This window comes from Salmo salar, chromosome ssa19 (genome assembly GCF_905237065.1).
Source record: "Salmo salar chromosome ssa19, Ssal_v3.1, whole genome shotgun sequence".
NCBI lineage: Eukaryota > Metazoa > Chordata > Actinopteri > Salmoniformes > Salmonidae > Salmo > Salmo salar.
Genome location: NC_059460.1, coordinates 70915067 through 70928112, shown reverse-complemented (window position 1 = coordinate 70928112; position 13046 = coordinate 70915067). Strand labels below are relative to the sequence as shown.

General features: G+C 44.5%; 2 protein-coding genes across 2 annotated transcripts; one reads left to right on the top strand and one right to left on the bottom strand.

The window, feature by feature from the left end:
* The first annotated feature begins 332 nt into the window (after window positions 1-332).
* urad (ureidoimidazoline (2-oxo-4-hydroxy-4-carboxy-5-) decarboxylase) lies at window positions 333-1459 on the top strand. The gene is made up of 2 exons (XM_014159452.2): window positions 333-615; window positions 851-1459. The coding sequence occupies exons 1-2, from the start codon at window positions 441-443 to the stop codon at window positions 1198-1200; spliced, it is 525 nt and encodes a 174-aa protein (XP_014014927.1). The 5' UTR covers window positions 333-440; the 3' UTR covers window positions 1201-1459.
* A 596-nt stretch (window positions 1460-2055) lies between these two features.
* pdx1 (pancreatic and duodenal homeobox 1) lies at window positions 2056-6293 on the bottom strand. The gene is made up of 3 exons (XM_045701940.1): window positions 5144-6293; window positions 2174-2596; window positions 2056-2075 (listed from the first exon to the last, which is right to left on the bottom strand). Exons 1-3 carry the CDS (start codon window positions 5532-5534, stop codon window positions 2056-2058), a joined length of 834 nt encoding a protein of 277 aa, XP_045557896.1. The 5' UTR covers window positions 5535-6293.
* Window positions 6294-13046: the final 6753 nt, after the last annotated feature.

Below are 13046 nucleotides of genomic sequence, written 5' to 3'. Positions count from 1 at the left end.
TTTGTGGATTTTATAATAGGTCTGATGAGTGACATTGGGATTGAACGGTAGTGTTTTATATTTATAGGGGGTGGGGAGCAATTGCACGATCGGTGGCGCCAGAGCTACATTAGTCGCAAGAGCTACGCCTGCCTTTCCGGTGTCCTGGGACGCGATAGTGTCATTCACCTGGCTCGCATCAAATGAAAAGCTGTGAAAGACCACTATCTCAATTCAAACCTTTTGAAATATAACAAACAAGCCAAGGTTCAGGTTGCATTATAAAATAGTAAGACTTCAAATCTGGGCATAAAAATGCATGATGGGTCATAGCGCCTTGTTGTCCCGGAGTTCAATAACCCTACAGTATTGGCATGCTGGGCTTTTCTGTTGACCTGTCCGAAGGTCAGTTTTGGGGCCGCTGCTAATAAGTCTGTGCAGACGAGACAGTAGAGTTTAATATGGACATCGGATCAGTGAATTATCTTCCTTACGAGGACTTTGTGGATGTTTTTGGTAACGTGGTGGAGAAATGTCCACTCATAACGGCCGCAGTATGGTCCCGCCGTCCCTTCTCGAGCCTTGCTGACCTGGAGGCCAGTATAAACGACTTCATCGATGCCCTCTCCGAATCAGGTATAGCCAAGGATGAATGGATAACCTATATGTCGTTTTTTGTTCTTTCTTTAAAATGTAATATGATATTTTTAATTTTTACATTCAGCTGGTGAGAGATTGTTAAACTATAAGGCTTTTGAACGTGGGTGTGAAATATATTTTACTACACGCTATTCTATTAATCAATGAATATTGAATTTGAGATGCTAGTTTTTCCAGCATCGGACGACTATCTAAACTCTACTATCCACAGGTAAAGAGGGAATCCTCAGAGTTCACCCCGACCTCACGGGTAGAGACCTCCAGAGTGGGACTCTGACCCGGGAGTCGCGAGAGGAACAGGTCCAGGCCGGTTTGGACACACTGACCACGGCCGAGGTCTCTCGCATGGCCCGGCTGAATACGGAATACAAGGATCACTTCGGTTTCCCCTTCGTGATCTGCGCGCGGATGAACAACAAAGCGACCATCCTGCGGCAGCTCGAGGAGCGGCTCCGGAACGAGCGCACCATAGAGAGGGCGTGCGCCATCGATGAAGTGAAGAAGATCTGTCACCTCCGTCTGCAGGGGCTCGTGGTACCGGAGACGTCCAACAAGCTCTAACTGACTGACGGGATGACATACAGTTTCGTGTGGTCTACCTGCTGAGTTGTATGTGTTTGAACAGCGCATCATAACGGCTGCGTCATTGTTGTGCGTAAAGGAGTAACTGTGCCTAAATGTGCTTAATTGTACCAAGTGCCAAAATTGAGCAAAAGTTATTAAATAACTGCAGATGTTTCATTGATTTTATTCTGATTTCAAATATTAACTTTAATTTGATAAGTCTCAGATGATAGCTTAATAAAGATTTCAAAGTATAGTACATTCTTCACAGTGCCTATCATTTAGACATCAACGATATGATAACATAAGGTACATGTAAAGGCTATATAACTGGTGTGAGTGACTCGTTTTTGTCATATAAGAATTAATCAGAAAATGCATCAGTATTGTTAATATTGACAACAGAACCATGTACTGTGTGTAAACTGCATACATTATACTGCCAAAATGTTCAGAGAAAAGTTTGAAATCTGAAGTGCACTGGTTTTAAAGCACTAAGCTTGCTTTAAAAGTAGCTCTCACCAGAGTTGTGTGGTCTGTATCACCACGGTCTCTCCAAGCTGCTGGTGCTACTGCCCAGAGATCAGAGAAATAGTATAAAATGGGTCTATATGTATGTCCAATGCAAAGTGTCATCATCAATGCATGCCCCTCAGGTCCTCAACACCAACATGAGGTCAGTTCAGTCGCAGAATGATGACATCACAGACAATGCCCCTGCAGTCCTCTCCTTTCACATCTCTTCAATCTTTCACGGCCGACAACGTACATGAATGATGCCAGCAGAGTCTGTTTGAAAAGTGCCTTCCTTTTCTCCATGTGTCTGCCCAATTTTCACCCATATCAGCCCGGCTAGGCCGAGTCTCTAGAACCTGACAGGGAGTGGGAGTGTAGGGGTGAGGGGGGTGTGGTGGTAGTGGTGAGAGGTGCCGGTGTGGGAGTCCCTGCCACCGCGACCTCCACCCCCAACCCTGCCCCCCCGACCCCCATCCCAGCACCTCCGACCCCCAGCCCAGCCCCCCCAACCCCCAGCCCAGCCCCCCAACCCCCATCCCAGCACCTCCGACCCCCAGCCCAGCCCCCCCAACCCCCAGCCCACCCCCAACCCCCAGCCCAGCCTCATCCTTCAGGTCCCCTGACGTAATGGACGAGTCCTGCTCGGGGTCGACCCCCCTCACTCTCTTCTTGTCCTCCTCCTTCTTCCACTTCATCCGTCGGTTCTGGAACCAGATCTTGATGTGTCTCTCTGTGAGGCTGAGGGTGAGGGCCAGCTCGACACGCCGCGGCCTGCTGATGTACTTGTTGAACAGGAACTCCTTCTCCAGCTCCAGGAGCTGGGCTCGCGTGTAGGCCGTCCTGGTCCGCTTGTTCTCCTCTGCCTCCATGTAGTGGCCTGGGGGAGGATGGCGACGGAGGGGAGGGGAAGATAGAGACAGAGTGAGAGGCAATGAAAGAGCGGGAGGGGAGAGATGGAAAGGGTTTGGGAGTTTTTAACTTAACATTGTATCCTGCCACAGTTAAAGTCCCAAATGCACAATCTAGATGAAATTGGCAATGACCCACCAGTGGGTTGTAACCCATTGGTTCTAGTTGAAACACACACAGCACACTGACTGAACTCAGCTCACTCACTGACCACCCAAGAATGCACAACATCTACTGTATAGACAGTTGGGTAACTGATGATAACTTAAACACATACAGTAGGCTACATCAGAAGACAGGTAAACTCTCACAGCTGTCAATGCAACTATAGCAACAGATACTGTATACTGACTATGGAAAATGACTATGTGAGGTATCATGTATTCTGTGCAGAACAATTCTGCCTGGGTCACAGCACACTGAATTTCACATTACTGCATATTCTATAACAAAGACTCACAAATGGGTCAATCAATTGGAGAGAAAATTGTTAGGAAAAAAAAGAACAGTAACATTTCTATTACTGTGGGTATTGTTAGTTGACAAAATTGTACAATAGTTGAACATCTTGTGGTTTATAATCTAATTTATTTTCACATGATAGGCTATTATTCTATAGTAATTTCACCTGAAAAGTTTCACTAACTTGAACTGTTCAATAAAACACAAAGCCTGGATCAACTCGTCCGTTAATTTAATGTAATTACTTTTATCAAAAATGAAGGTAGGCCCACATGATAAAAGAACAGCCATAGATTTTCCTGTATCACCACTACAATTCATTTGTGTTTTGAATTATGAAATTAGTAGCTCAAATGTTAAACTTTTTTATTGGTGAAGGTGGTCGTTGACTTCAAAATAAATAAGCATTTCAAATCTGTTCTATTCAATAGTTGAACTGTTATTCGTTTTAGAGCAAGCTTATTCTTGCCCTGGTTGCGTTTGTCCATTGAGGAAAATATTTTTACTGAAATAAACTTTTATCGAAAGGATTTGCCAAAAAGTGTATCGTTTGTAAAGTTACACAATTTTCTAAAGCCACGGGAATAAACAATAAAAGCACATATAGCCTAATTAAGTCATATTTAACACATTTGTATCCTAATTGTCCTATTAATTACAAACAATATTTTTGTTATTCTTTTTGAGGAAGATTGAGTTGAGAGAATAATTGTCTATAGGCCTACGCAATAATTGAGAAGAACCTTGTGCTCTGCTCTAACTTTCCACATCTTGTTACCATCAATTTATTTAAGTAACATCAGTGCCTGACTTGGACTGGAATAGGTTCCGGTACTCATTTTGGGTTCTGGTACTGTTTATATTAAGGTGCAGGAGCTCCACAATACTTCCGAGTTAATATTCTATATAACAGGAGATCAAGCAGTAGAATATTTTAGGTGCTGGTACTCAGCTCCGGTGAACTCCTGCCCAAGTCAGGCACTGAGTAACGTAAATTACTTTATATTTCGTTTAATTGTGTAAGTGGTTTGAAAACGTATTCAGATATTTTAGGTTAGAGAAAAAAAGGCTCAATCGCGTTCCCATTTACCCGCTGAACCAAGTTGACTTAAAATGGCCACAACAGAAAATACTTTTAGGAGGAAGAGTTGACTCGTTATTTTGCTACGATTCCTAAAGACTCCACCTTAATGATATACCCTTTAATATATTTGATATATCTAAAAAATATTGACATAATTTAGGTTATTGTAAGACTGTAATATATTCTACGCAGCATTTTTCATGAAGGCCTGTATGGATAATAACTGCCATTAGGAAATCATTAACAAAGAAATTGTCACAACGGAAATTTTCACATATTTGAAGTAAATCTCAACTTGGTACTTGAGACAGGAGGCACACCTTCAGAGGCATACAAAACAGTTTGGCTTGTATGAGGGAACCTAGGTCCTTTACAGATTGATTGACAAGGTAAACTGGCACCCACCCACGACATATATTGTAGACATCATGATGTAATTTAAGTTCTTATAAGTGCACAAAAGACTCGGTCTATTCAAAGTTCATGAACATTTATCACGATTAACGTCTGATCCTTTTCTAGGCCTACATTCACAGCAGTGGCATTAGCCTACACATAAAGCAGCAGCAACTCAGGCTCCACACCGCAGTTTATTGTGTGAGTTAAATAGCTTTGGAATTACACTCAATGTTCAGTTTTTTTCTGCTGAATTCCCTATGGTCAAATAACATTCCCTCCATGGCTATTGGCAAAAGAAAACTCCTGAATGTTCAATTAACTATTACATAAATACTTATGTTGAAATATTGTATTTTAATCAAATACATTATCCACTTGTAGGCTATTTCTACAGTATAAAGGTGTGTTCAAACGAATATATTTAGATAGGCCTACTGTAAAAGAACGGTCTGCAAAATTCCTATAAATGTGTGGGTAGATTCCTTGAGAGGCCTAGATGAATTCCTTTCTTTGCAGCCCTACAGCAACGAGAACTATGCGAAAATTGTCAAGGTGACTGCAGTGAGTTACCTGCCCACTGTCCCTTCCAGGTTTGTACGTGAGACTTGGTGCTTTTCATCCAGGGGAAAGGCAGGTGGTATCTGTTCCTATCCGCACACAGAGCCAGCTCCCCCTGGTCTCCGTAAGCCCCCGGTTGGAGAGTCTGCTGGGGCGCCTGGGGGTGGTGGAGCTGCTGCACACCTGGGTCCTCTCGCATGGGCATACTGTACGGAGCAATATCAGGGAGACTTGCCTGGTCTAGCCCTCCGATGGAAGGCGAGGAATAGACGGACTGAGCCTGCCGGCCCATGTAGAGGCAGGGCGGAGGGCTGTGGCTGAAGTCCTCGCTGTGGGGTCTCTGGTAGGGGCAGGGGTCTTTGAACAGCTGCGAGGGGGAATAGTAGTGCTCTTCTCGATTCATGACTGCCGAGGGCCAGGGCTATCCAACGGGTGTGTGTGCACACATGTACATGCGCCCTATTGCCTTCGCTGCGTGGAACCTTGTGCTCTGCTCTACCTGTGCTGCTCGTGCATCTGTCGCCGCTATAGGCCCTGCGCAGGTGTGTCACCTCCACCACGTGACCCTGCTGCACCTAAGCCATTGGTTTCACTGATTACACAAAACTGAGAAGTTGTCACCTTAGTTTCTATTCGTGTCTGTATTCTCTGCCCCTCTGTGCGACAATAATTGAACAGAATTGACCGTGCACAAATCAATGCCCTCGACAAACACTCCACTGTTTGACGGCGGATATCTGAGACCCACCTGCTGCAGGTTGGTCCCAGTGCAGCGATATACAGGTGAGCAGCGGAATCTGCGGGTCCTATCGCTGCGAGCGGACAGGGGATAATGCCATCCAACTAATCAGAGAGATTGCGGCCTGCAGAGAAAAAGCACGGAGAGAAACGCAAACAGAACGTGCCTCCACAATGTCAGTATCATCACGGCTTTGGCTCTCTTGGTGGAAAAGAAGAAGAAACGATGGGAATGCAGTGCGCTCGTGAAGCCTGAATGCAGATTTCACTGCCGTAGAACAATGTCAGCCATTGAACATTTATATGAACGTAGTTCTCTTATCAATAGGCGACTGATAAAGGGGGAAATCGATAACCAGATGTATAGGCCTAATAGCCTACTCGCATCGGCTGACCCTGGTGATAAGCAACTTGCAGCGGCGGTTGTCTTGGAAACTTGGCAATGAGATGTGAGGGGGATCAAAGACCAAGTCCTGGCCGAACCCTCTCTTGGTTGGATACCTTTTAGTGTTCTCTTAAAAGTGGCCGAACTTGCGACTTTTTAAATCCAACCCATTATAGCCAATGGCTCATTTAACACCATTTAACGGATCTCCTCTGGTTCATAACAAACAGCAGCAGAGCTCGTGTCTCCCACTGCCACTCTTCCTCTGTGTTTGCTGGGCATTAGGCAGACAGGTGCTCGCTCCATTAAACAACACTCTTCACGGTAAAGTAAAGAGGAGAGCCAGGGTGTAAACCAATTAGCATGGAGTGAGGAGCAGCACTCAATTAGCGCGCGTGGTGCGAGGAAATACACGTCTTTCCAGGCGGGTGAGCACTTTTACGCAGCAACTGAGTGCCAGGCAGCAGCCAAGGCCCACGACTTATTAAAATATCAAATGTATTACCATGTTATAACTGTAATGTTATAAAGCACTAGCATTTCTTTCAGCTGGTCTTGCAGGCCGTCGATAATAACCATTAGTCTACATGAGATAAGACATTTAAAATATATATATAACGTTTACATTGTTTTTCTATTTTGGCCATTGTGCTTACATAGGCTTTATCTGCATTTTAGACATCACAGTTGACGTGATGTCTAAAATGGCCAGTCAAACGCACACAGAAACGAATAGGTCTATGGCAGCACTGAGTTCTTCAAGACAGATTATGTCTCTTTCTCCTGTATCTTAATGGGGCACTCAGCACCTGCTATAAAGTTCAAGTAAACCAATTCCATACAAATCAGTCCATGTATTGTCGCTTAATGGTGTTTATATTTGCTCGTCGTTTGAACGAGGAAGGAAACTGTTAATCGCATGTATTTCCCCACTACACTGAAGACGCACAACGGAGTTTATGAAGCGTGACTGGGTAAAACGCTATTTAGACCCCTTATCCGTGGCATTGAAATTTGCGTAATGGTTTTAAGTGAAAGGTAATGCGGCGTTGCTGAACCCAATTGCAATGATTCATACACAGGTTTGCAAATAAAAAGCCTTTAAGGACTCTTAATATGAACCGCAATAAAACGGCTGTAGGCAATCGAGAGGGGCCATAGCCGTATAGAGCAGTACAGGTTATGGACCCAACGGGTTAGAAACACCAGATGGAACGGAGTGCCGTGGGGAGAGATACTATAATGCTTGAGTGAATGTCCATGCTGTTTATACTGATGTTGCCTCATCTAGTCCCTGGGTTACCCCCATGAGCGCCTAGCGAGCAACATTATTCATTAATTCATGCTTAAATTAAATTGCTCAAACAAGGTCTTTCTCGATTCATGGAAATTGTCAATCCCATAAAAAAATCGAAAGTAATAGGGCTAATTAGTATTGCCTAATAACCCATCAACAATGATAACAATGGTAATTGAGGACCGCTGACCACTGAATGCACGTTTTTAAACCTGCTCTTTTAAGATCACTTGTGCACTTTGCACTGTTTTAACTTTCATTCATTGTTATGCTTTGTGTGTTTTTGTGTCTGTTGTTTAACTAACTATATGTATGTAGCCAGGGCTCACTTGAAAAGGAGATGTAAATCTCAATGTGACTTCTCTGGTTAAATTAAATATGGATATACTGCATATATTTTTTTATTAATTTTTTATTTAACCAGGTAGGCCAGTTGAGAACAAGTTCTCATTTACAACTGCGACCTGGCCAAGATAAAGCAAAGCATATGTACAGTACCAGTCAAAAGTTTGGACACATCTACTCATTCCAGGGTTTTTCTTTATTTTTGCTATTTTCTACATTGTAGAATAATAGTGAAGACATCAAAACTATGAAATAACACATGAATGCCAAGAGTGTGCAAAGCTGTCGTTAAGGCAAAGGGTAGCTACTTTGAAGAATCTCAAATAGAAAATATATTTTTACACTTTTTTGGTTACTACATGATTTCATATGTGTTATTTCATAGTTTTAATGTCTTCACTATTATTCTACAATGTAGAAAATAGCAAAAATAAAGAAAAACCCTTGAATGAGTAGATGTGTCCAACATTTTTGATTGGTACCACACACACACACACACACACACACACACACACACACACACACACACACACACACACACACACACACACACACACACACACATTTATATATATTTCCAAATTAACAACAACCGTGATGACCTAATAAGAATAAATATTGTTGTTGTTGTATTATCCTATTTCTATGTAATTAAAAAGGAGAATTACTGGAGTAAAATGTTGGTTAATGGATTAGAGAAAACCATGTGGAATGCAAAGAACAGGTTTTACAGAACCCGAGGAGTGTCACGAAAACACTAGATATTCTTTCTTTCACAAACAAAGCCGTTTCTGATAGAGGCAGGTATATACATGTCAAAAATGATAACGAAAAAAAGTGCTTACCCATGGCGACAGCCATAGCTTATGTAAACATGGCCAACAGTGAGTAACGACCAAATGCAAACGACAATTAAAATCAAATCTATTCTGAGTGAAGAAATTACGGCACCATAAATCAAACTATGAGATACAATGTGAAATAACGACTGTAAATCAGCTTAATGCCAAATCGAAAGGATTATGCAACAAATATACTATCTACATTATGGGATTTTGAAGTGCCATTTTGTGGGCCTAATAATATGTAGACTATATTTTAGGCGGAAATCATTAACATGAGAAGAGTAATTTGAACACTAGAAGAATATATTCACCAGGACCAAGAGTTTTTCTTAACAAGTTGACCAGGCAAATCTCCCTGGGATTTATAATTCTAACGTTAGATAAGGCCCAGTTTGTTCGCTTTGTTATGTTTTTTTCCCCATCTATAGCGCCAGGGACTGCAAAAACATCTCTGCTGTATTACAACGCGAACGTCAAAGGCCCTGGGTAAATGCGGAAATCACACGTCACCTGCTGGATTATAAGGCACATTACATCTGTGGAAAGCAACCCCAGCCAGTCAACCCTTGGCATACCACTGTAGAAAATGCGGGCGTGACTTGGATAACCTGAGCTAATTTACTCTCTGTATTAGATATCTCAAGAGATAATACAATTTATTTTATTTTTATTTTTATTTCACCTTTATTTAACCAGGTAGGCTAGTTGAGAACAAGTTCTCATTTGCAACTGCGACCTGGCCAAGATAAAGCATAGCAATTCGACACATACAACAATACAGAGTTACACATGGAATAAACAAAACATAGTCAATAATACAGTAGAATACAGTCTATATACAGAGAGTGCAAATGAGGTAAGATAAGGGAGTTAAGGCAATAAATAGGCCATGGCTGTGAAGTAATTACAATAATGCAATTAAACACTGGAATGGTAGATGTGCAGAAGATGAATGTGCAAGTAGGGATACTGGGGTGCAAAGGAGCAAGATAAATAAATAAATACAGTATGGGGATGAGGTAGGTAGATAGATGGCCTGTTTACAGATGGGATAGTAAAGGGGTTATTTGTTATTGTAGTTTGGTCAGGACGTGGCAGGGGGGTGTTTGTTTTATGTGGTTCGGGGTTTGTTGTTATATGTGTTTATGTAGAGGGTGTTTGTTTAGAGTATTCCAGGGTTTTGGTCTATGTTCTATGTTAGTGTATTTCTATGTTCAGTCTAGTCTATTTATTTCTATGTTTAGTTAATTGATTTGGCCTTCAATTGGAGGCAGCTGTTCCTCGTTGCCTCTGATTGAAAGTCCTATATAGAGGGGTGGTTTTTGTATGGGTTTTGTGGGAATTTGTTGTTTGCATAGCTGTGTGTTTAGCCTGCAATCCTGGTCGTTCGATCGTTTTCTTGTTTTGTTTGTGTTCAATAAAAGTCATTATGAGCACTCAAGCCGCTGTGCCTTGGTCCACTACGTACGATGGCCGTTACAGAACTTCCCACCACCAACGGACCAAGCAGCGGGCCCAGGAAGAGGAAGGATCCTGGGCCAGGGAGAGAAGGGAGTGGAGGACATTTTGGACATGGGAGGAGGTAATGGCAGGGGACAAGACCCTGCCATGGAAACAGGTGGAGACAGTGAGGGAGGAACGGCGAAAGTGGAGCGAAGAGCGGGCCCAACGTAGGATGCATGAGAGGCAGCCCCAATCATTTTTTTGGGGGGGGCACACGGACAGATCGGCGGAGCCGAGGATGGAACCAGAGCCAGTCGGGGTAAAATTGGAGGTGAGCGAAGCAGAGACTGTAAAGGAGTTGATGGGAAAATTGGAGGAGAAAACTATGAGAGAGCTACTGTGTTGGTGTTTTAGGCACGACATTTGCCCTACGGAGCGTGTCCTAAAATTGATGTCACCTGAGTCAGCTCTCCATACTTGTCCTGAGGTGCATGCTAGCTGTCTGGTGAAGAAAGTACCAGGCCCACGCACCAGGCCTCCAGTGCGTCAGCCCAGTCCAGCTCATCCTACTCCTGCTCCTCGCACTAGCCCTGAGGTGCATGTATCCAGTCTGGTGTATCCAAAGCCAGTCCCACGCACCAGGCTTCCAGTGCGTCAGCCCAGTCCAACTCGTCCTGTTCCTGCTCCCCGCACTAGCCTTGGGGTGCGTGTATCCAGTCTGGCATCTCCAGTACCAGCCCCACGCATCAGGCTTCCAGTGCGTCAGCCCAGTCCAGAGCTTCCAATGACAGTACCCCGTCCAGAGCTTCCGACAATAGTGCCTCATCTAGAACTTCCGGCAATAGTGCCTCGTCCAGAACTTCCAGCAGCAGTGCCCCGTCCAGTGTGTCCGGCGACAATGCCCCGTCTAGAGACGGCCTACAGTCCGGAACCGAGTGAGACGGCCTACAGTCCGGAACCGAGTGAGACGGCCTACAGTCCGGAACCGAGTGAGACGGCCTACAGTCCGGAGCCGAGAGAGTCGGCCTACAGTCCGGAATCGGCGCAGCGAGAGTTGCCCTACAGTCCGGAATCGACGCAGCGAGAGTCGCCCGACAGTCCGTAATCGGCGCAGCCAGAGTCGCCCTTCAGCCCGAGGTCTCCAGCGACGCGCATCAGCCCGAGGTCTCCAGCGACGCGCATCAGCCCGAGGTCTCCAGCGACGCACATCAGCCCGAGGTCTTCAGCGATGCGCCATAGCACAGAGACTTCGGGAGGGGTAACATTAAATATGTATTCAGCGGGGGTGGACAAGTTTGGTGGGGGACTAAGGCCAGAGCCTGAGCCACCTCCACAGTAGGAGGATTGGGGGGGGGGGTGTAGCACGGGAACCGTCGGTGACGGCAGCCACCCTCCCTTCCCTCCCTTTAGTTTGGGGGGTTTATTTTTGTGTTTATTTTTTTGAGGTGCATCCGGGGTCTGCACCTTTGGGGGGGGGGGTACTGTCACGTTCTGACCAGTAAAGGGGTTATTTGTTATTGTAGTTTGGTCAGGACGTGGCAGGGGGGTGTTTGTTTTATGTGGTTCGGGGTTTGTTGTTATATGTGTTTATGTAGAGGGTGTTTGTTTAGAGTATTCCAGGGTTTTGGTCTATGTTCTATGTTAGTGTATTTCTATGTTCAGTCTAGTCTATTTATTTCTATGTTTAGTTAACTGATTTGGCCTTCAATTGGAGGCAGCTGTTCCTCGTTGCCTCTGATTGAAGGTCCTATATAGAGGGGTGGTTTTTGTATGGGTTTTGTGGGAATTTGTTGTTTGCATAGCTGTGTGTTTAGCCTGCAATCCTGTTCGTTCGATTGTTTTGTTTGTGTTCAATAAAAATCATTATGAGCACTCAACCCGCTGCGCCTTGGTCCACTACGTACGACGGCCGTTACACTATGTGCAGTGATCTGTGAGCTGCTCTGACAGCTGGTGCTTAAAGCTAGTGAGGGAGATATGAGTCTCCAGCTTCAGAGATTTTTGCAGTTCGTTCCAGTCATTGGCAGCAGAGAACTGGAAGGAAAGACGACCAAAGGAGGAGATATACCTGCTGGAGCGCATGCTACGAGTGGGTGCTGCTATGGTGACCAGTGAGCTGAGATAAGGTGGGGCTTTACCTAGCAGAGACTTGTAGATAACCTGTAGTCAGTGGGTTTAGCGACAAGTATGAAGCGAGGGCCAGCCAACGAGAGCGTACAGGTCACAATGGTGAGTAGTGTATGGGGCTTTGGTGACAAAACGGATGGCACTGTGATAGACTGCATCCAATTTGTTGAGTAGAATGTTTGAGGCTATTTTATAGATGACATCACCGAAGTCGAGGATCGGTAGGATGGTCAGTTTCACGAGGGTATGTTTGGCAGCATGAGTGAAGGATGCTTTGTTGCGATATAGGAAGCCAATTCTAGATTTAATTTTGGATTGGAGATGCTTAATGTGAGTCTGGAAGGAGAGTTTACAGTCTAACCAGACACCTAGATATTTGTAGTTGTCCATGTATTCTAAGTCAGAGCCGTCCAGAGTAGTGATGCTGGACGGGCGAGCAGGTGCGGTCAGTGATCGATTGAATAGCATGCATTTAGTTTTTTTGCATTTAAGAGCAGTTGGAGGCCACGGAAGGAGAGTTGTATGGCATTGAAGCTCATCTGGAGGTTAGTTAACACAGTGTCCAAAGAGGGGCCAGAAGTATACAGAATGATGTCGTCTGCGTAGAGGTGGATCAGAGAATCACCAGCAGCAAGAGCAACATCATTGATGTATACAGAGAAGAGAGTCGGCCCGAGAATTGAACCCTGTGGCACCCCCATAGAGACTGCCAGAGGTCCGGACAACAGGCCCTCC